The 24,608-nt window shown below is 42.7% G+C and overlaps 1 protein-coding gene across 2 annotated transcripts in view; it reads left to right on the top strand.

Annotated features, from left to right (window-relative positions):
* The window catches only part of Zfhx3 (zinc finger homeobox 3), a 253,338-nt gene that overhangs the window by 215,305 nt on the left and 13,425 nt on the right, over nucleotides 1–24,608 (top strand). For both annotated transcript variants that reach the window (XM_045144053.1, XM_045144105.1), the window contains exons 6-7: nucleotides 13,996–14,129; nucleotides 14,250–14,450. In XM_045144053.1, the coding sequence (XP_044999988.1) occupies nucleotides 13,996–14,129; nucleotides 14,250–14,450 (335 nt within the window). The remainder of the gene's footprint in view (nucleotides 1–13,995; nucleotides 14,130–14,249; nucleotides 14,451–24,608) is intronic.

The following is a 24,608-nucleotide window of genomic DNA, read 5'->3' as shown; positions in this document are numbered from 1 at the left end:
TCTTTTACCTTGGGTAACACCGAGACAAACAAGATATTGATCTGAATCAGAGCAAGACCAATTCCATGACTGACAGCTGAGTCCCTACTATGTGCAGAACCCTGGGCAGAGTTCCAGGAATCATAAATTCATTGAAATTATAGTCCCAGCCTTCAGGAAATGTAACACTGTACTGGGGATTTCAAGGTACCCATTGTCATAAGAACAGTATGACACATGGGTGATGGCTGATGGAACTTGTGTGCTCATTGCAATGTTTTATATATGTACTGAGCAGTGGAGTAGTCACAAGCCACATAGAGCTACCAAGCACTTCAAATGTGGCCAGAACACCGAAGGAGTGAGTTTTAAGTTTTACTTCATCTTAATAAATTTGAATTTGAGTAGCCCCACGTGCCTTCACAGATATTCAAAAGAAACATGACTCGCTCATCCTGAAAGAATGCATCACTTGCAAGACGTAGGAAGGCTGGAGGACTGAGCATCAAATAGGATGCATCCCATTTGTCCTCTTGGCAGGCAGGCTACAGATGTGCCCAGGTGCACAGACACTGCTGCGCATGGGTTGTCCGGGTGGCCGTGGGTTCCGTCAGCAGGGCCCACCATAATTTCTTCTCTTTATCCCGGTTGCCATCATTTACTCGGTGCATATGGTGTCAAACAGAACTGGGAATCGCTGCTTCGTGGACAGCGTCTTACTAGATTTTCTCACTTGAACTTAGCACCAACCCCACTCTCACCAGGGTGCTCTGCCGCACCCAGTCTAACCATCCCATCCCATTTGCCTCCCTGTTGTGAGCATGGGGAGCACTCTTCCAAAGTTGTGTTGTGAAAACGGTAACTTGGAGGTCACCAGTGTGTTCAAAATGACCTGGGTTGTGTGTCGTGCAGTGAACTAGTGTCATGCTTAGTCTGGAAACAATTTGGTGGCATGCAAGAAAGCTGTAGACTGTAGTATGTAAGCCAACGAGCTGGCAAACGACCTTGGTGAGAGGCTTGGACACTGGAAACACACACTGGTGACACCCACCAGCCCCAGCCACCTATGGGTAGCATATGAATGATGTCGAGCAGTGGCACACATAGAAGTCATTGGTAAGCAGGGGCCGCATGTAGTCAAGGCAAGAGTGAAGTGTTCCTGTGAGCCACTGCACTGGCGACGGGGATGGGAGAGGTATTGGAGCAGCAGTGTGGGAAGGGTCTTTGAAGCAAAGCCTCTACTAATGCACCTCCATTTCGACTGTCCATCTTGGTATGGTTTTTTGTTTTGTTTTTCACTTTTCAAACTTGAAAATGACCCCTTGTGGCCAGAGTAGATTTGAATGTGTGCATTCTAGACTGAAGCCTCCAGTGTCAGCCACAGAACAGTGATTTAATATGGTGATTAGCCAATCAATCATTAATTGCTATAAATTAAGTGATACACAATTAATGTGATGTTTTATTGCCAATAATTAGGGGAAAAGATTGAATTGTTGGCAAAGAACCATAGCAAGATGATTATTTAAATGCTATAGCCACTATAGTTTCTAGCCACAGAACGCCATACTGGCTCTGGTTAAGGTAATATGAGAAACAGTAAACAGAGAATAGTGGTACTTTTAACAAAAGGGGGGATGGAAAACTAGCTGAGCTTAAAATAACATCATGATAATGCTTCACATACTCCTATCTGATGTTCATGTGTATATTTTTGTACAATTTTTTTTTTTTTTTTTTTTTTTTTTTAGTTAGAAGTGTAGTTTGAGTGTTTTCTCTTTTCTGGAGAAAGGGCCTGAAGGGGTTTTACTTTTTTGTGTGTGAAATTCATGATGTTCACCTAACACAGAGCAATTAGTGCAGTGGAGCGTCCATGATTTGAATCTATGGAAAATTGCTATTAAAGAAGGTATTAATGGGCTGGCAAGGCCTAGGCAACTGTTAGGGGAAAGTGTGTTTATGGAACGTGGTGCTGGCAGGCATGATTTCAATCGGATTTGACATGTTTAACATAAATGTATAGTGTATGGCTCTTGCTGCATATGAATAATTCCTAGACCCACTGCCTTTCTAATTACTGAGGTTGAAAAAAAACAGGTCAGGCACATCCTGGTAGAAATCTATTACCAGCCCTCCCCCCCCCCTGTTGTTTACAGCTTTGTATAAATAGAGATGCCATTGTATGGGGAACGTAATGCCTGAAATGGAATATGTGGCAGAGAATGGAAAGGGGCTGAAAAATACTGCTGCGGTCTGCTGCTGTTTCTTCCTTTTCCCCTTCCTCCCTACTCCTCTCCTCTTCTTTCTTCTCCTTCCTCCTCTTCCTTGTCATCCTCCTCTTTTTTATTTAATTAGCTCCATGGAGGCAAGAAAAAGTCCATGCTAACAGGAAACATTAGGAAAAGCATTGGACTGGTGTCAGGAGCCTCTCAAAATGCCTGTAAGGCCATAAGTCTTTGGACCTCAGTTTCCCAATCTGTAAAGAGGCAAGTTGGACTAAATTGTCTCTTACAGTTCTGGAACCATCAACATATCATTGGAAAAGTATGGCTGAGGAGTAATATAAACTCCTAAGAATATTGACTTTAAGAGTCAGAACACCAACCTCCAAAGACTTCCATAGCATGTGGCAAGTTAATGTGACATGGGCCAGAAGGCTGGAGAAAAGGTTCCAACAGGCTTTCTCCACAGAGGCCCATGTGTCTTGCTCTCCACTTGACCTTTTGCACTCTATTGTAATACACAAAGCTGGTATGATGTGTGTACATCAGTGCCCTTGGAGTGTCACGTGAACATCTTTGAATGGTCACTCTACCAACCCTGTGTGGTTACAATCCAGCCCATTTACCATTGCTGCATCTCTACAAAAATCATTTTGGTGCTGGGGAGATGACCCAGTGGTTAAGAGTGCTGGCCACTTAAGCATGAGGGCCTCTCAGCCAGAGACTGCCAAGGTCAACTCTCCAGAATCCATGTAAAAAGCTGGGCGTGCCACGCACATCTATAACCCTGTCTGCTGCAGGTGGAGAACAGAGAATCACTCGGGCTCACTGATGGATAGTTTTTTCTGGTTGAGGAAGACACCCCATCTCAACCAATATGTATGTGGACCACAAGGGAAGGACAACCAACGTTCTCCTCTGACTTCTTTATACATTTGCCTGGGATATTTGTATCTGCATACATGTGTGCATGCATCAATATCACAATACTGTGCGTGCATGCACGCATGTGCGTGCGTGCGCACATACACACACACCCCATTTTGGTCTAACTCTATATCCTTCTGGTACTTGGTTCCATTTCTCTACTTCACCCCAAAGTAAATTTGTCTTTGCCTAGGGTGCCTGGGAGGGAGAGCTGGAGCCTGGTATGCCCAGCCTCTTTGTGGCTCACATTCCTGTCAGTGGAAACTGTTTCTTAGTTTTTCATTTTCACACAACTAGGAATTATATGATATGTCAGCTTTTCCAGGGTCTGCTTGTACCCCCACTCCCCACCCTCTTTTATTTTTCCAGACCACTTTTAGTATAACTTGGCTGCTTATAGTCACTGTAGGCAGAATTCTGTCTCACAATTGAAAACAAACCATGAACTATTTTTATGTTGGGAAGCAAAAATAGATATAGGGTGTGGTGTATATCTAGACTTGCCTGAATTCCAGTAATCCAAAACTTGGCTTTGAGAATTTATATTATTAAGACATAAGTGATAAGAACCATATTGGTTGAGCAGATATTTTTTTCTTCAGATATGGCAGGGGGGAATAAGGGGCTTTCCCAGAAGAGATGTAATTAAGTACATATAATCATATAATTATCACATAAAGAACAGTGAAAATGTAAATCTAGGAACAGAACATTATTGATCACTATAGAAAATAACTTATAGTTTTGCTTGTGATTTCCACAAAGGGGCTCTGTTCGCCTTCCCTGCTTTGTTCAAGTTTTAATTTTTATGTGGATAGAGCACCTCTGTTGTTGTTAGGTTCATGGTCTTGATTACAGAAATACCATGGTGCCTTTTTCATGGAATATCAGAACATTTTTCTTAGGAACCTCTTATTCTTCTTGGGTCTAATGTTATCTTTATTTTATAGGGTAGAGAGCTGTGACCCATAGGTTAGGAACTCTTGGGTATAAGAGTGTGATTTTTTTTCTCTCTCCCTGGACTCATGGAAGGCCTGTTACCTCACAGACAGACAGACAGACAGACAAGGGAACTCCAAGTTCAGTATGGTCAGATAAAATGTTTGAGACCCCACAACCAGGCTCTAGTCAAGATGTGACAAGCCCTGTAGGCGTGGAGGACTGATTGGAATCCCACTCACCTATGCCAATCACTTATCCTGGGCTCTGGGAATGCTGTGAGTGACCTGATCTTGGAGACTCTGGAGATGGAGAGAAGCACCTATATCATTGTCATTCTCTGTGCTGGACACAATGTAGACAGATGTAAAATGACTTCTAGTTGTTTTAAACCTCCTGGGGAAAAGTGGAGAATAATTTCTGTTTTCCAACCTTGCAAGGCCTAAGCGACACATTTTCTCCCTTAGTCCAAATTCTCACACTCTCCTGTCAAACCTGCTCTAGTAAAAAGAACCTGCTGGTGGTCCTGGCGAAAGCTGACTCGTAAGGGCAACCAGCAGCTTTACTCGGCCGCCTCTTTGTGTCTGTTGCCATGACAGACACACTCCAAACTTGCGTATCTGTTCTTCACAAGTTTTGTTTCACACATAAAATGTAGTAAGGGAGATATATTTGGAGTGCAAGGGGAAATAAACTGGAAGAGTATTGTTATAGTTCATTCTCTGGACATCTAGGCCATGTTAGCACCTGTCCAAAGGTCCTAACTAACCTAAATAATAGTTGATTTGATATGGACTAAATTAGCTTCTGTTAATTACCTTTTCCTGCTCCCGTAAGTACTTGTGTTTCCACTGGGATTTGTTTTTTGGAAGTAGTGTCTTATTATGTAGCTCAGGCTAGCTAAGAATTTCCAATCCTCCTGCCGCAGCTTCCCAGTGCTGGTATCATTGGCTTGCACCACCATGCCTGACATGCTTCCACTGGTTTGGGCCTCTCTGACACCTGTGGGCCTTTTCCCCTGTCAGTTAAGAGAGTCTGCAAGGTTCCTTTCAGCTCTGGTCACTCCTGTCTGTGGTCATTACAACTTTGCTATGGAAACAGAGGACAGTGGGGCGAGTACAAATCTGACCATGTCCTCTGCTGTGGCCACAGCTGCAAGTGGCTTCTGCACAGCCACGAGAAAAGAAGAGACTTTGTGAGAACTGGCAGAAGGCCAAAGACTGGCAAGGCTGACTGAACACTTCAGAGTTAGGATTTAGGAATACTTCTAGGGTCCTCAACTCCTAGAATGAGCTGGGCTCATGGTGTCAGCCAGTGTCTAGAAGTTATTAAATAGACCAACAGCCAATGTGGGTGTAAATGAGGTGGTGGCTCTGTTTTTACTGGTGGTTCATTCACAAGCCTGACACAGAGGGAGCAAGGTGTCTTGAAACTCAAAAGTAAGGTGTCCTTTTGGGATCTCAAATCAGCGTAGTTAAGCAGCCTTATGCATATTTCAACAAGGAATTAGGGCAACTGAGATTGATGTCTCAGGTATATGGTCTAGCACTGCTTTTCTCCCTCAAGATGCATAGCAAGCAGTAATAGCATCCACCATTAGCATGGACTCACTATTCCACCTCAAGGTTTCTAGAGCCATCCAGAGATCCTGGAAGAGTTCCCACAGCTCAAGATAGCGCCTACACTCCCACTCCCAGAGTACACACCTGTACATACAGAAACTGATGTTGATCTATGCATTCTTCCAGGGCTGAGCCAAAGGGTACATTAAGCTGGTCTAGCCTAGAGCCAGTGCCTACAGCAAGGGAGGTCAGCACTTCCCCTTTGGACAAGGTGGAAAGAGCTCATAGATTTTTGCTTTCTTTTCACTGGGGTGCTTCTGGACATGTGGAAAGAATGAGATTTCTGGAAACAAAGCAGCCTGTCATTATCTGAATTACATAGCTAAGAGAACATGTGAAAGTTACACCTTCTGGATTTCTGGCTTTGAAAACATGCCTGCATTTGTTTTTTAGATTGAGCGAGTTCCGTGAGGGACTGCTATACTTAAGCCTTCACCTTTGGCCTGAGAGGAGAAGCATCTTGCCTTTGAGACCAGGCCTGTCTCTGTTTAGCCTAGAGTGTCATGTCCTTGAAGTCATTTGAAAGTGGACTGGCAGATGTGACTATGCTTGCAAGGCCCTCTCATCTAATTATACTTGGACAACAAAGTGCTCTGACTCCCACCAATGTCAATGAGCTCTGACTTAAAGTGTCGTTCCTGGAACTGCTACCTTACCAGAGAACTTACTAGAAATTTATATTGTCTGACTCAGACATAGTGAATCAGAAACTCTCAAAGGTGAGGTCTGCAGCCAGTCTTTAAGAAGTCTCTAGGGCATCTTTGACACATCTAGAACCCCTGGGGGCTGAAAGCTCAGAGACAGGCATGAGGATCTAAGACACATTTCCTATCGTATCATCATCATCATCATCGTTGTCATTTGTGTATGTATGCATGTGGAGGTCAAAAAATAACCCCAAAAGTTTATACCTGCCTTCCACCTTGTTTGAAACAGGGCCTTTCATTGTTCACCACTGTGGACATCGGACTAGCTGGTACACAGAGGCTTCCAGGATTCTCCAGTCTCTGCCTCCCATCACACCATAGGTGCACTGGGATTACCCTACCACATCTAGCTTTATGTGAGTTCTGGATACCTGAACTCCAGTCCTCCTGCTTGTGGGCAAACACTTTACCCACTGAACCATCTCCCTAGCCCAAGACCTGTTTCTTTAACTGAACAATAAATTCTGAGGCCCCTTGGGCCAAAGAGGAACTTTACTAAAAGAGAGGAGTGTCTAGAAGCCTGAGTGTAGGCAGGCTTAACCATGGTTGTGAGGATTGGGGGTGGGAAAGTAGCCAGAACAGCAGAGTGACAATGACAAGTGATTAAAGACTGAGGAACCTTTAGCTAGTCTGTCTAATAAGTAACACCTGGGTGCACGGGCCTCTCTGTGCCGTCCTTACAACTTCTTGTGAAGCAGAAATTATTTCAAAATAAGAAGAAATAACACCTCAGAGCTTCCAGATTTCCCAAGTGCTGGCTTATCTCCTTTGTAGTTTGGAGTTGGAGGAGAAAAATAGTTTACTTTAATAGCAGTTATACCCATCAATAGTGTAACTCAAATTTTCTTTGAAATCCATTGTAGAAACAAAAAGACTTGTATGGTCTATTCTACTTATATAGTCATTTTCATCTACTATTGGGGTAAATAGTTCTTTTCCCTTACATGCTTTCTAGAAATGTACAGAGCAACATAACTTGCAATGCTGTTTCTAAGAATGGGACTGGGCAAATGAATCCCCCAGTGCTTTTTAGCTAAGGTGTATAGACCACCCGAGCTGTATTCAGAAGCACTACCTTTGCTTCACATAAGGTCTCTCCAACCCTACTCTGAAATGCCTTTAAGTGCCAGGCTGGAGGCAGAACGAGACTTTGTATGTTTAAAGACCGAGTTGGCAGTCAAGCACCCTATAGAGGTCTATGTTCAGAGAGGAAGAGAATTTCACCCATCTTTAGCCCCTCATCAAGCGCAGTAGCTTTGCAGAAGAAAGCAAGAAAGTCCAGCCTGTCCTCTGGGAAAGACACTGCAAGCCCATGCCAAGATCAGCTCCACATCCATCAACGGTATGAAGATCACAAAGTTCAGAAGCACAGATGACTCCTGGAAGCACTGCTTTTCTGATATGGAGAGGGAGCCGGAGGTCTGTGAGAAGCTGAGGGAGAAGGTGATGGGAAATAGAACCCTTGTACCTTCTATCGATTTACAATCTTGAGCTCCAAGGGTCATTTCAGATCTGGTGATGCACCTGTATGGAGTGTACCAGGGTAGCCATCTCCATTCAAACACTTGAATGCAGACGTGGGTGAAAAATATTTTTTTTCCCACTTAGTCAATGAAGATAGATAAAGGATTGCTGTAAATTTCTGGGGCAGGTGGCAAGCTGGTTTACGGAATGCAAGGCGGTGAGAACCTCTGGCTTACGGAAAGTAGCATGAATTAATAATCATTTAATTGGCTTCTCCATTATGTTGCCGGTTTGGGAGATGGAAGTTTAGATGGAGGGCCTGTCAGTGCTGCTTTAGCTAAGGATCTGGAGTTGAGCAGTGGGGGTGGTGACTGCCTGTGGGTTCTCCACCAGGATTGACGTTTTAGACAGCCTCCCAGGCCCTCAGTGTGCTCACTTCAGGATCCTCAGAAGGAAGAAGTCCATCAGTTCATTGCAAATGGCCTCCACCAGCCGTAGTACCAAGAGATGAAAGGCAGAAGAAACTTTCCAACTCCATGGACAGCTAATGGCCTGCTCAGCATCTTCCCAACATGCCTCAGGCAAAGGAGAAGCTGGCCTGAGCACACAGTGTCCACCATGCCACCAGGCCCACTGGCATATTGAGTGATGAGCAGATAAACTTTGTACAAGAAATAAAGGAAGTGAATTCTGCTAGAACTCTGGCTGTCGTAGAGGACAAGTGGATGTCCTGCTTGATGTTTCGAGGAGGCCAGAGCCTGGGTGCTCATGTCTAATTTTTCGTTGGGGTTTCTCATGAGGCAGCAACTCCATGGGCTGTGGTTGTACATCCCATGGGAAGTGAGGTTTGTATTGGCATCAAATCCACTGAGACTATATGTACCAGTCTTATGAAGCTTTCTCTTTCAGTTTCAGTGACACACATTTGAAATTGGTGGTGGAGGTGGAGGTTAGGATTGGTAAAAATTGGTCTAGGAGGAGTAATCCGGTAAGGTTACAGCAGACTGTGAATATTTTATCAGACTTCACAAGTCCTCTAGCTCATACTATATACTTTTACCTATTTTCAAAACCATTCACTTCCTACGTAAGGTTTTGGTAGCCTTGTTACATCATAAGATCATTTATTGAAAATTATAGACGAAACTTGCATGAATGCATATAGACATTCTTCCCTACTCCTTCTAGTAAGTATGAAAGTATAACTTTACTATTTATGAAAGTGCAAAGGTTTAAAAGTCATTAATTTTATATTAGTTATAAATTAAATATTTCAAAAACTATGCTTAAAAACCAAAAAGAGGGCTGGAGAGGTGACTTAGTGGTTAAGGCACTTGCCTGTGAAGCAAGCATAAGGACCCAAGTTCGGTTCCCCAATACCCACATAAGCCAGATGCACAAGGTGGCACACACATCTGGAGTTTGTTTGCAGTGGCTAGAGGCCCTGGCGTGCCCATTCTCTCTTGTTCTCTATCTGCCTCTTTCTCTGTCCCTCTCAAATAAATGAATAAATAAAAATTAAAAATTTTTAAACCAAAAGGATATCTAAAAGTTAATGTCTCCACTCATTAATGACTTCTCCCTAAAGAAGCCAGCTGTTGATTACCATGTTTCCCTTTGAGCTATAGAGGAACCATTTAGTAGCATAAAAAGAAAAAGTATAAATCAGATCTGCCTCTTTACAGTAGTTGCCCTTGTCAGTTTTAGTGGCCTGCGATCACAATTTAGCAGGAAATTATAGATCTTGATCCAGAAAACTTCACTTCAATTTTTTAAACTCCATAGCAGAGATGTTCCCATCTTGCTGTACAAGTTGGATAGCCCAACCACAACTCCTAACAAGTTGAACAAGGGCCTTTCCAGTAATCAGTCTGTGAGGCAGGGACTCATATCCTCCTAAGTTTCAATACAGTTCAACCCAGGTTTTCATTGTCACAGTATCCCATTTACCTTGCCTTACTGAGAATGTCATGTATCATGCATTCACTCACACGATTCCTTGCTACATTTTGATCCCTTTGGAAATGCCGAGAGCCCAGCATGTTGCCTGTGGAGGAAGGCTCATTGAGGTTTAACACAGATTTTCATATGACATAACTGCCAAAAGGAGAAAAACTGCTTTAACCAGCAAAGTAAAAAATTACCTCCTGACGTTTTGCACAGTATGGAGCCAAATGCGTACTTTTCATGGACAGCTGAATTTAAACACTGAAGTATTTAATTATAATATTAAATATAGCCTGAGCTAGGGTGAGACCCTACCTCAAAAAAAAAAAAAAACAAGAAAAAGAGTAATATAGCTATATGATGCACACTTAGAAAATGGCCCACAACACTTAAGTATAGTAGTCATGTTCTTCTAGTTCTTTCTCTAGTATCTACTATTTCCATAGCTGTAACACAGTATAATGCATATTTTATCTTCCTTTCTGATTTGCATTTTTAATTGATTTTCCATATTCATAGTTGACACTTTTAATTTCTTTACTACACAAAAGAATGAATATACAATCATTTACTATACCATACCCGATTGTAAGCTATCCAGCTCTCCCCTACCACCATCCAAATACTTTGGATTGAATCCCATACCCTGCACATGCTAAGCAGGCACTCTACCAATGAGTCATATCCCCTGTCCTTTATTTTACTTTCTTTTAGATAGGGTCCGGATAAGTTTTCCAGCTGGCCTTGAACCTACAACCCTCCTGCCTCAGTCTCTCAAGTAGCTGGTGTTACAGTCTTGTTCCACTGCACCTGCTAGATCATTTCTAGTTCATTTTATCACTATTATAAAAACCACTGTAGATAGTTAAGTTTTTAAGCTGTTGTTGTTGCCAGTTGAAGGATTCAAGGTACTGATTATTTAAACTGTGTTATGTCTCTGAAGAGCATCTATTTCCTTTTCACTAACGTGACATCATACAAGACTTAGAGTGACCAGTAATTGATTTCTTTAATGGTGTTTTCTATATTGTAACATCACCTCTAGAGTTCAAGTTAAAATTTAGGTAAGCCTTCAAAGCAGAAAGCCACAGTACTTTCTCTTGGTATTGGTACAACTTCATTTCTTTATGCCTACAATGTATGCTAGTGACAAGCAAAGCAGGAATTGATTTTGAGACAGTGGTCCTTTTGAAGTTGTTCAGAGAGAAGTTTGAGAAAACCTCTGAGTACGTGTGGCCTGCCATAAGCCCTCATCTAGTATGTTGATAGAGAACTCACATCTATTTGCCCAGTACAGAAATTGTACAAAAGCTTCCTTACCAGATCTCAGTAGGATAGGGATTGATGTTTTAATGTGGGCTAGGGAGGGGTTGGTGTCTATGGTACTTTACCTACTCTGAGGAGAAGTTCCCAAACCTCTCAAGGAAATGCACTGGGATTATAACTACCTACTTGCATTCCTTTATCTTCAGAGAAGGAACCAGTGAGCTGCAGGGGGGCTAATGTCCACTTCTGAGAAGACTAGATTTCATAGCAATGCAGGCTGTTCTGGGTAGAAAGCAGATAAACCCAGAAGTTTGTATAGCAATATTTCATATTATAGCAGAGCTGTTCTGTTACTGGGAAGAAAAAGGAATGTGTGAGTGAGTGCAGATTTTATTTTTGAAAACACTTTATAAATGGCTCCTTAGCTCAAGCTGACAAAAGAAGCTTTAGAATCCCAGAGCAGTTGGAGTTTGGGGGAGGGGAAGGCAATAAAGGTTCCCCCTCTGCATGCAGGGGGAAAGAATAGTAGCTTCTGAAACTGGAATTCTCACCTCTGCCACCTCGCCACAATTCAGTTGCTCAGCATCGAAGAGAGAGGTGGACGCTTTGGTCCTTTAAGGTGACTGTGCTTGCCTTTCAGCTCTGGGAGAGTGAGATGAGTTGGGTGGTCTCATTCACACTGCTGAGCGGCTGCACAATGGACTCATCCCATGGTGGGGTGGCAGGCCAGTGGAGACATTTATAAGGCAATGACGTAGTCCTATAAAAACATGTGTGGTTTAGGGCCAAATAGACTAACAAACACAGGGCAGGAATGGGAATCTGGACTAGAACTTGCATCTTGGTCGACTCTGTTGGAAGGTGGCAGCTCTTTCCCAACTAGAAATGCTAAGTCCAACCAAATGTCAGCTGCCTAAGGGTAGAAACAGAGAATGTCAGTGTGACTGTACAACAAATAAGCTTCTAAAGAAGTATCGTTGGATACCTACACTCCTTTAGAATCTAATCTATATAAAGAATAAAGAACCTGTCCAAAGTTGGGGGTTCAAAGCCCCTGAAACACTTCTGTGGAAGGGTTCAGGCTGGGGTCCATCTTATTTCAGGGTCTAAGAGAAGGAGAGAAGGTTCAGTGGGATCAGGTTGTGGGTGAGGGGGTGGGGCGGGAGATGGGAAATGGGCCATGAGGGAACTGGTCTAGAATGTAACAGCACCTAGTTAATCGGCAGCCAGTCCATCACATTAAATATCCAGCCGTCATGTATTACCTTTCAAGTGAAAATGAATAACTCCCATTAAGAGCAAAATGGGTTTGAAGTCGATTCGAGACAGATTAAAGTACTGTTATGAATCTGTGTGTTGAGGGGGGAGGAGCCTACGTGTACTATGCCGGGTCTTGTACTTTTTAAATAATAGATGTCCCACAAACTTGTGGAGACCAGGTTACCAAGATACTAGGGTTAAAGGTCACAAGATGTGCATTCTGGGAAGAACATCTACTTCTTAGAAAATTTCCTGTGTTTGGCTTTTTTTTCTCAAAATTATCTTCTGGTCTCAGAACTTTAATGAATATAATTGTTTTTCTAAAACTGCTTATTGCTGAAGCACATATCTATAAATGGAAGTACCTTGGTGTCAACATCAGAAAAAAAATTCAAAGTTGAACATAAAGTGAAAAATGCATGCTAGATAATGGGTAGGGTGAGACAGGAGTCAATTTTCCCATGGAGTAAAAATTGGACTTTCTAAACCAGTGACCTTTATGCTGATTCACATTATCATTACTTTATAGCAGCAGTGGGTATATATTTTATTCAGGACTTTTTTTTCTTACTGCATTAAACAATATTCTGAAAAAACCAAAGGTATTCCTTGTCTGTCTAAACTGAGAAAGCCACCCCTTGGATACCAAGCAGGGTTTGGAATGACTACCTGTGACTAGACTGGAGTTGATGTGCACTCTGGAGGAGCCCCATGCATCCCAGGGAAGCCCTCAGCCGAGCCGTTTTCTCATCAAGGTCTTCTAGGCTCCTTTCTATGCTTCCAGGAATATCTGCCAACACTTCTGCACCTACTGTTTGCTATTCTAACTTCATGGGCCTCTCGTTGTTGTTTTTTTTTGGGGGGGTATAAAGCGGTGTAGGCAGAAGGGGTGCAGAAGCATGGTTGTATAAGCACACAGGAAACTTTCCCTCTTACCACCCACTCTAAAGTTTCTCTTGCCCTGACAGTGTTGGCTCAGTTTAACCTGGATTCATGTCCTACTTAGCTCTACTTCTCAATCATTTCTTCCCCAAAAGCCAACTGCTGAACCCCATACTTTTTTTCACATGTTTATATAAAGATGTCCACTGAACCCTATTTAGATTATATTTATCAGGTTGCCTATGACACGCTATGTTGTGACTCCAAGAGTTAGGACAATAACATCATAGGTATAGCTTCTTACATCTGTATAGTAGTGTCTGGTACTCAGACTGGCAAAGCAGTTGGTGAGGTTTTGCCACCCTCCTTCAGCCCTGCTGCTACATGCCCTGCCCCCCCCCCCCAACAGAAGATAGCAGCCTGCTTAGGTTGAGGGAACTTAGAACAAGAAACTGGATTTAGCCCAGCTCCAAAGCTTTTTTTTAAACCGGCTCCAAAGCTTTTTATTGCATCTCTTTACCTCTTTTTTCCCCCAAGTATCCAGTTGTTATGGTAGTAGTCACAGAAATTCATGGTAGGGGGGTGTGGCAGACAGGAGAGAAACATTTGCTTCTTTTCCAACGTGCTTGATAAGTCAGTCTGGATAGTCATTGCTCCTGAATTCCTGTGTCTTAAGAAAATCCTGTGCTGCAAATGAATCTTTCTTTTCACTCAACACAAACCCTCCAGGAGTTTTGGCCTGGTCTGGCTACTATGTGCATTTTCTGCTTTTTATTCTAGCGCCATCCAGCCAGGCAGAGAAGGAGCTGACAGACTCTCCTGCAACCTCCAAACGCATATCCTTCCCAGGTAGCGCGGAGTCTCCACTGTCTTCAAAACGGCCCAAAACATCAGAGGAGATCAAACCGGAGCAGGTGAGGCCAGAGCTGCGAGGGAGAGTGAACTTTTTTGGGGGGTGGAGGGATGTACTTGGGGCAGACACAGTGATCCATGAGGATGAAGAGTCAGCCAGAGCACTGGTGTGTCTCCCACAGATGTACCAGTGTCCATACTGCAAATACAGCAACGCTGATGTGAACCGGCTCCGGGTGCATGCCATGACACAGCATTCAGTGCAGCCCATGCTTCGCTGCCCCCTGTGCCAAGACATGCTCAACAACAAGATCCACCTCCAGCTGCACCTCACCCATCTCCACAGCGTGGCACCTGACTGCGTGGAGAAGCTCATTATGACGGTAAGCCCACCAGGAACAGGACCCTGCTACTTTTCTTCCTCTGAGGGTCCAAGGCGAGGCAACAACATGAGCAAGACCTTTGTTCTTTGGAAGAGAAAGCCTGTGCAAAATTAGATATATGCATACATCATCCTGCTTTTATGACCTTTGTTTTATTGAACCTGTCTGAGACTTGATGTGACCATGACATGATCACGCCCAAAGTGTTGATTGTGTCTTTCTCAACTCCCCATGCAGGGGCCTGGGTTAGCTCACCACCTGGGTGAAGAAACCCTTATTCAGGATCCCCAAGCCTTCCACGTGCAGGTCATAGTCTAAATGGCTCATATGTTCATTATGCTGCCTTTCATCCTCATAGCTAACTCTGTATTAGAAAAAAAAGTGAGGGCTGGAGAGATGGCTTAGTGGTTAAGCGCTTGCCTGTGAAGCCTAAGGACCTTGGTTCAAGGCTCGATACCCCAGAATCCACATAAGCCAGATGCACAAGGGGGCTCACACATCTGGAGTTCATTTGCGGTGGCTGGAGGCCCTGGTGCGCCCATTCTCTATCTATCTGCCTCTTTCTCTGTCTGCTGCTCTCAAATAAATAAATAAAAATAAACAAAAATAAATTTTTAAGTGACATATTACCATTAACAGATGAGGAAACAGAATGTCAAAGACGCTAATTGACTTGGTGCCATTTGCAAGTGGAAGAGTGGATATTTGAACCCATTTTCAATTCTAGGTGAAGTCCTGAAATGTGAGACTTCCTCAAGTGAATACTTTATTCTCAAAACAAGAAAGTTGTCAAGTTGGATATATGTTTCATGACTGTAAGCTTTACATTTGAACATGATATTGCCACACCTTCTGGCTTTGAAAGAATACCATTATAAACATGGGCCAAAAGTTTAATATTAAAATTTTAACTTTTTTAAAAAAATTGGTGTAAAAACTTTGAAAACACCATAGCTGATGGTCATGTCTTGCTTTCAACTATGCTGAGGCCATCATGACAGTCCTTTCCTGGTCACTAGAGGAGGAAAAGTAAAATTATCCTTCCCTCTAACTTGGTATTATGTCAACAGTGGAGAAATAAGTTGATTGGTTGGCTTTTCATGGTGATTCTAAGAGAACGTCACTTCACAGTCCCGTGTTAGAATGTGCAGGTCACAGACATGTCACTTCTGTGGCAGATCCAACTCCATTTAGTTATGTAAAATTAATGATGTTGTGTAAGTGATGGTGAGTCACAATGAACATTTAACTGATGATGCATCAAGAGAACTTTTCATACAGTGGGAAACTCTAAGTTGACCTCTCTCAGGTTTCCTTCCAGAGGAAGACATCTCAAGTATAAATTCACTTTCCATGGGCATTTTCAAACAGGCTTGTGATGTTTGTGGAAAGAGGCTCTCTGGAGCGGACCCTCCTGTGTATCATGGGGTTTCTGGGTTTCAGGTTTCCCCAGCAGTCTCACCCATCTTGGAAACAACAAGGGGGTTTCACAGGCCTCCCCTCATTTTCTCAGTGTTTGGAAACCTGGAGTCTGAAGGAATAAACAGGTATGGGGACAGAAGCATTTTCAGCACTTAGCTATAGTTTTCTTTGCAGGTGGTTGTTTTGTTTTTATATATCTAGTGTCAGGAGCTGCAGCCAGTACTGTGTATACCAGAGTTCTTTTCACATCTCTCAGGACAGGCATGTAAATTATATTCCAATAGTCATTTTCATCACATAGGTACCTTTGAAGTTGTGAGTCTCATGATCAGTATGAATCTTCATCAGCTAGTGGAGTCTTCAAGGGCAGGATAGTCCATTTGTGTTTGCATAGTTACTCCTAAGATATTCTGAAAGTAATCCACCTTCATAATCGTAAGCTTATTGCCCTTGTAAAGATGTTGCAGCAGTGCCACAGCCACACTGCCCTGTTCTTAAACTTGACGACTACTGCTACAGACCCTCTACGTCATAATGTAGCACTACAGAGTTTAGTGCACAAGGCCAGGGAACAGAAGCATACACTGGGAGAGCCAGTTAATAATAAAGCTTTTCCTTCTACCCCTGCCAACATAATTATACTCCCCAAAGGGGCTCTGCTTGGCACACTGTATAAAAACCCCATGTGCTTCATCTTTTCACAGACAATGGGGATGTTTGCTAGACATTTCTGAAAAGTGTGCAAATTGTGGGAAATGTGCTGGTTATATAGGAAGTCAATTTGCTAGCAACAAGTGAGTTAATGGATTGTGAGATAAAGTTGAAAGTAGTGGGAGGTATAATCATAGAAGTGCTTTACTTTTTCCTTAGAAGTATTTGTAAGGATGCTTTTCCGTGCTTCATGGGAAGGTGGAGTTATGGCATGGCTGTCACAGGGAGTTGGTTTTTCTAGTCATAGGAATGGGTTGTGTTGAGCCAAGTGATGCATTTCTACCTCAGTCTGGAAAAGGTGGACAACTTAAAGGCTCCAGGGTAATTTGCAACCGTTCCCCTGGGTCAACTGGAATCCGGTTTGAGGACTAGAATACTGATCTTGGTCAGATGCCAGGATCTTTCCTCTGAAAAGTTTGGTGTTAAAATGGAATTTGCAATTGTTTTACAACTAAGTGATTATAATGAACCTGTGGTTAAAATCATGCCCCTAGAGGGTATTTTACTGTAATTTTATTAGAAAATTGGCCCTGGGAAAGGATTGGTCAGGCTGTCTGACGATTTATCTGTTTATACTCAGCCAAGTAGAGCAGGAAACAGAAAAGTCCGATGAGAAATGCCTCCCAGATCGGCTGTTTCCTAGTCTATACCGTGCAGGAGTGGCCAGTTTCTGGACACTCATCTTCCAAAGAACAAACTTCTATTTCTCAGCAGCTAGGTGGAATGGTAATAAAAGAGTCTCCTGCCCCCACCCCCACAATCGGTTGTCTCAGGTGGGTGTTTTTGGCTGCAGATTAAGAAAAGCTGGCAAAATTTCCAGATATGGGATTCCTGGCAGATGTGAAGCAGCTATGAATTCTGATGATTTTTTTTCCATGTCTGGGTTCAAAGTCTCAGATCTGGCTTGCATTGGGTTTCACTCCCTCTAAAAGTAAATTCCATCCTGATAAATGGAAATAGATTACTTTTCTACACAATGTCTTTCCGTTCCCTTGTAAATGGAGACCGTTTTTTTTTTTTATTTTTTTTAGGAAGCTTCATTTAATAATACCTTATCAGACAGCTTTCAGGAACCTGCAGTGTCTAATATGTCTGTTGCTATGGCAACAGCTGCTTACTTATGCTCTGCATCTCATATCTATGTCTTCTATGGTCCCCCTTCTTTTTACTGATGAGGGGGCTTGAAAAGTATTTTCCACTGGGAACAGTTGTAGTGCTAGCCCTGTACTGTAGAAACCACACCCACAGCACTGCTTGGCCTATTGAAACAGTTCAGGTGGTGTCTTCATACACGTCATTTGAGAGAAGGAAATCTATAAAGCTTCAAGAAGATGAAACAAGTACCCTCTGCACATGGCTGGGCACCCCCTTCCATACACACACAATGTTGATTTCAAGTAACTAAGTCTCTGCTATTTACAGAAAAGGCTTCAAATTGGTGGAAGAGAAGTAGGAGCTACAGTTCTATGGCTTCACTTCCCCAGTTTTTTGGGGGGGAAGAAGGGATGAGAGCATCAGGGTACATGTTTCTGACCCCCTAAATAAAAATAGGAGGGACCACCCACCATGCATTTCAATACTCTTAAATTATTCCGTCGATCAGTGTTTTCTAAGTGAGAGGACATGCCACTAGGAACCTAGATCATTAATAGGGGGACATTTTTCTTGTTCCTTAATTACTTAACAAAATAAGCCCCTCACGGTGGAAATGAGGCTGGGCTCCTGAGCCCAGAAACACCTTCTTTCTCTAACTCTTCTCTGCCCTCCTTTTCATGGTTCTTCATCATTATGTGCTTTGTCCATGCGCAGACTTCCTTCCTGGGCTCCTGGCCCCGCCTTGCCTGTTGTTTTCTATTTCCCTTTTGGGAGCAGTAGTTTGTCTCCTGTGATCTTTAAGCAGTGTCTATGACTCTCTCTCCTCCATCTGTGTAGTGGTCTCTGGGGCAACCCCCTCCCCACACACACACAAGGGCACTCTTCCATGCCCATTGGCCCTGGGGCTGTCACACCCACCCGGGTATCAGCTCGTTCACTTTGTCTCCATCTCAGAGGAAGGGAATGAAAATAATCGGGCTTCATTAATTCCAGACCCTGTGAGATGATAGCCATTTGGAGCCTGTTTGCCAATTAGATGGTCTAAATTAGAACTGACCTTGGTATACTGCCACTGCTTGCCTCTCAGAGTCTAATGAAGCTTTTCTCTCCAATTCATTCTCTCCCTCAGCTCTCTTCTCTGTGTGCACAAGTGCATGTGTGGAACTGTTACCATGTTTGCTGCCCACTCCCCACCACCCCCCGCGTGTATCAATCTTTTTCATTCTTGGGTTTTAAAATTTAGGTCTGGTCTGTGTTGTTTTCTGGCTAACATGAATATTAGTGTGTGTGAGAGAGAGAGAGAGGAGGGAGAGATTTTAGTGTTAAAAACAACTGTATAAACAACCACAAGGAAGCCATTTTGTAAAAGAATGGTTGTGGAAGAGTTAAAGAGGTGTTTGCAGGTACAGAGTCACAGTTACATAGGAGGAATGCATTCTAGTATGGTACTGTACAGTAGTATGACCACAGTTAACAATATGATATATTTTAAGATAGAAGAGAGGCTTTTCAATGTTTCACCATCAAGAAGTGATTTTTGAAGTGGTAAATATATTGATACCTTTATTTGATCAGTAGACATGGTTTACATATATTGACATTTCATACTGTACCCATAAATCTGTACACTGATGTGTCAATTAAAAAAAAATTGAAAAGTAGGCCAGGTATAGTGGTACATACCTATACCTATAATCCTAACATTTAGACTGAGACAGGAGGATTACAAGTTTGAAGCCAGCCTGGGCTATCATGAAACCCTGTCTCAAACTATAAAATTTTTAAAGTATATTAAGAACATGAAAGACACTAAGACAAAAGAGAAAAACAGACAGTGTTTCAGTGAGAAAGAAACAAGGCCTGTGATTCTATACCCAGCCTTTGGCGAGAAAGCAGTAAAGAGGAGGAAGCCTGTGAAGCTCTGTTGTGAGAGGCGCCCCTTGTGCCAGCTGTACCCAGCTAGTGGGCCTAATAGCTGTCTATATCCAAGGGAGAAGGGATCGTTGAGACTCTTACTGGAGCAGGCAACGTTAGATACACTACTAGCCAGACTGACCATCCCTGAAAGCAGGTAAGTTTCACCCTCATGCTTTCTAGTTTTGGGACAGAACCAGTATGGCATCATAAGAACATAGACAGTAACTAGATCTACACCAGGAAGCTCTGTCCCAAGACACCTTATCTTTTCCTCTTGGGTTGAGGTACGTCCCTATATTGATTTTCACTTAAAAATGAAATGTTTGGGGCTTCCTCAGACATCTAGATCTTGGGGAGTCTTTCAAGTGGAACAATAGGCCTTTCGCAAAGAAGTCCCCATCAGTGAACATTCACTAAGGCTGAGGAACCAAGGGTCTCAAAATGACCAGGCTCAACACTTTTTCTTTCTGAGAAAGCATCTCTGCTTTCCAGCACATGGGATGGGCTGATAGCGCCAATCTAACCTAAGCCAGCCCATCTGAGGGCAGCTTTGACAGGTGAACTTGAATGACTAATCCGACATGAAGGTAGCAAAATGTTGAATTTGGACATTTTGTGCCTGTGAGTTTGGGAGAGAAGGTTGAGCCTCTTTCAAACTGCAGCTTCTCTCAAGAAAGATTCATAGCACTCTTGGTGGCAACCAGAACCACATCTAAGACTCTGGACTCCATGAGGTATGAATCCTTGAGACTTAAATTACAATCCAAGACAATGACAAGGGAGGAGAGTTAGAATTTGGTGTTTTGGGATCTGTGTTGCTTCTCGTTGACCAAGAGTGATTTCACTTTAGTCCATGGATTTCCCCTGTGGGGAACCTGTGATTCCTTGAAATGATGTGTGATATTCTGGGTGTGAAAATATTTTTCCAGTAGTCTGAACCTTTCATTAAATCTCCTGTGGGGTCTGTGGCCTTCAAAGATTACTGTGGATGGTAAGCTTCTTGGAGGCAGGAACCTTCTCTTGCTCTTTTCATAAGCAGGTAGGGCAGGCTGCATATAAGAACAGATGGCTCATGGCCCTTCTCTCTCAACAACTGAGTTTTCTTACAACTTCATAAGTTTGAAGATTTTTACTATTAATGTAAACTCTTCTATCTCTACTATTATATATGAGAACTGCTTAAACTGGAGGTTTTAGCACTAGAGTTGAGCTCCATATTTCCCTTGTTATATATGAGACCTGTTTACACACTTATGATGGGTGTGGTGGCACATGCCTTTAATTCCAGCACTAGGGAGACAGAAGTAGGAGGATCGCCATGAGCTCAAGGCCACCCTGAGATTATGTAATGAATTCCAGGTCAGCCTTGACTAGAGTGAGACTCTACCTCAAAAAAAGGAAAGAAAGAAAGAAAGAAAGGAAGGAAGGAAGGAAGGAAGGAAGGAAGGAAGGGAGGGAGGGAGGGAGGGAGGGAGGGAGGGAGGGAGGAAGAAAGAAAGAAAGAAAGAAAGAAAGAAAGAAAGAAAGAAAGAAAGAAAGAAAGAAAGAAAGAAATATAGGTAGATAGATATAAAAGCCACTGTTTCCAGATTACTCTGGAAGTTAATGTGACTCAGAAAGGGTGAGATGAAAACGCAGTGTCTAGAAGACTACCCTTTGTACAACCAATGCTAACCCTAAAAGCTCAAATGCTATAGAAATAATAGCTCCAATTGGTTGGCTTTTCTTACTCAGAAGAATTTTATGTCATTGTTAAGTCTGTTTTAATATTTTCAGGCCTACTAGTGAGTGGAGTCCCAGAAACATGATTTAGCATGTTCAGTGTTTCTGGATGTCCATGTTATCAGAAAAGTCAATTCATGTGGATGGTACAGTGTCTAAAGTCTATGTGTGTGAGCTCATTGGGTGTTGACCAAGTCTCAGAACTTTCTTTGCCTTTTAAGTCCACAGCTGAGGTTGTTTACAGGGCAGAAGGGAAGGCAGACAGTGAAAGGAAGGGGGTGGGATAGAGCCAGAGATAATGAATGTGTGTGTCATCCAATGAGTAAGGGTTGGGGCCCAGTTATTTGAGGATCTCTCGAGTTTGGGCACATTCAGAATGGTTCCAGTTGTGCCATAACCAGGTATTGTCCTCTTGTAAGCCTCCATGCTTCTAGGCTCCATCTAGAAGAATGGGTCTTTATAGACGTAACACATTTGAATAACTGATGATGTCCACTTGCAGCTGTGATCAGAGAACTGGCTAGAAGAGTCAGCCTTACATGGAAAACAAAGATGGTGTCAAGGCCAGTATGAGGGAAGTCTGCCTTTGGCTCTCTCTCCTCTTCACTGAGCAGGACTTCTCTGTGGGCTTTCTGTTCCTTTGGAATAAGCCTGGAAGCTTGGGAAGCTGGCAGGAGAGGAAGAAAGAATGGAGACATTAATACGAGCAACTGATGAGGCCCCTCTCTTAGCTGCCCAGTCAACTGCAGTTTAGATACCTGCACCCATAGAGCCCACCAGATTTTCTAGATCTAACCTTGGGACCCCCTTCAGGGACTCAGGGATCCCTCCTCTTTGCCTCCTGGAGATTTCTTACCTGATAAAATTTCACATTCCGAATCACTTTTTGTTTTCTTTCCAGGGACAGGATGGGTGTGCTTTAGATGAGAAGAGGCAGGTAGATAGATATAAGTCCTTCCTTAAACACACACAGGGCAGGGCTTCCAGGTTTGGAGGCCAGATTAAGATGCAGAGGAGCATGTGAAGTTGATGATTATATTTCGGAGAGAGTTAATTGATGGAAGGTGAAGGCAGACAAAGAACCACTGCTTACTGCCTTCTTGAATCCCAATCAGGAATTATGATTAAAGTCGCAGCGAGACAACAGAGGGCTGATGAATTGGTGTCTTTTTTTTTTCTCTTTTTTTTGCCGTCATTCACACTTGATTGACTTCAACCTTTCAAGTGCAAAAGTCTCTCTTTTCCATTATTATTCATAGCCATCTGAGTTTTTCTAATTAAAGTGTATGAAAACAATTACTGATCCGTCGTACTGAGTCTGTTAGAGGGGATGTCTGCCTTACTGTAATGCGTATAAAAAGCCCACAGTTTTCTATAATGATGTGCAGCTGAGGTGTTAGATAATTTTATTCTTTTTTACTCTGTAGGGCTTTTTTATTTCTCATGATTCATTTTTCATAATTCCTAAAGATCCCAGAAAAGGACTGATCCCGCAGCTACAACCAAGAGAGGAGGTTGGAGGGAACCTTTTCTTCCTCTCCCTTTCTCCCCATCTTACCCCCAACCTCGTGCTCCCCCTCAGCTGAGGACTATAAATTAATCGGTGACCTTTCACTTCTTGGATTCCCGCTGGACTCCCCAACCACACCGGTCAGAAATGCTTTCTATTAAAAAGAAAATAGATGGAACGAGTTTGGCAATCTCCACTCCATTCTGAACGATTCATCAACAGCTAGCCCTAACCAGCTGCCAACAAGCTTTGTGTGACGGTGCAGGTGTTTGTGGGAGCAGGAATCTATGTCACTCACACTCACCTGCCACACACCTGCTCTTCATAAACATGGGGTTGCTCAGAACCCTGCTCTGGAGTGCTTGTTGCTTAATTTTTGTACTTATTGGCATCTAGGTTGCAGCGTGGGGGGACCTGTAACACCCCTAAACATGATAGTGAGTTATCTTTTTGCTGTTAGTGGTTGCATTTGTGTAAGTTTCCTGTAGTTACTGAATCTGTTTCAGATACTAGTGAACATGCCAGCAACTATTAGAGAAAGGCTGATTTTCTAATCAGTAAAAAGTAACAGAGACTTTTGTAAAATATATATATATTTTTTTTTTAAATCTAAGTGTCTTAAACTTTGCAACAAAAAGTGAGAATGTTCTTGCAGTTGTGTGGTATTTGATTTGGCTGACAATGCCTCTGAGTGGACCTGAGCACCACACAGGTTACCAGTAACTACAGTGTCTACTCCCGTCATTTCCTGGTCAGTCCTTTTTTCAGGTTATCACCAAATTAAAGATGATTTCTAATTCATTCGGAATTACTACTGCCACCTAGCCTTCCTACCTTATGGCAAGCAAGGAGACATTGTTTCTTTTGAAATGAAGAACCATCATTCTTTACTCAGGGTATTGAGGGTTCACACAGGACCAATAATTTGTGACAGGCATTTGGCCATGCAGCGGGGGGCTAGAGAAAGACAGGAGGATTTGGTCGAAAGGTGTAGTTTACTTAAATCCAGACTGTTACGGGATTGGTAGATTAGTATCCCATATTGGCATATGGGATAATGGCCCCAATTTTGAGGGGTGCTCTGTGGAAAAATGCTGTACAAGAAACCCTTCTTGGCTGGGATATTGGGCAGATGTTCACTCTGATGTCATATATCTCAGGCAAAGGCTCTAGATGAAATCCTGGTTTAAGTGAGTCACATTAAAAAAAAAAAAAAATGCTTGTTTGTGCTTGATAGCAGCTTGTAAAGGGTTACAAAACATTGTTTCCTGGAAAATCTGCCAGTGTGTCTGCATGTCCTTGGCCTTCCCTTTGTTCCCCTCTCTCCTCTGTACCCTTTCCTTCGCTCTTCCTCCCCTCCTCTTCCTGCCTGAATACATTTTGAAAACAGTACTACAATGCTCCCTGCTTCAAGATTACAGTGTACTTTACTAGGTATGATTTAATTAGGGCCCTTATTATGTTTTCAGCAGCTTAAGGTGGGCCTTTCAACTTATCTACCTAATTGGTTGCACAAGAAGTTTCACAGCCCATGACAAAACATTGTCAGTGATCAAAGTCAAAATTCTGCATAAAGGAAAAATATTAATAATAAGATTATTCTTCAAGTGTGCACTGCTAATTATGTCCAGAATGTAACCGTAGAAACACTTTTGACTGATGTGAGCTTTGTCTAATAAACATGAATCTTCAGTGAGCTATGAAAAGTGACACCTCCAGCTTTGCACTGGTGAAGGCTAATTTTCCTTATTAAATAATTTTTAAGCCTTTCCTGTTTGGTG

This window comes from Jaculus jaculus, chromosome 1, assembly GCF_020740685.1.
Source record: "Jaculus jaculus isolate mJacJac1 chromosome 1, mJacJac1.mat.Y.cur, whole genome shotgun sequence".
NCBI classification, from domain to species: Eukaryota; Metazoa; Chordata; class Mammalia; order Rodentia; family Dipodidae; genus Jaculus; species Jaculus jaculus.
The sequence above is the reverse complement of the archived record's forward strand: the minus strand, read 5'-3'. Positions and strand labels throughout refer to the sequence as shown.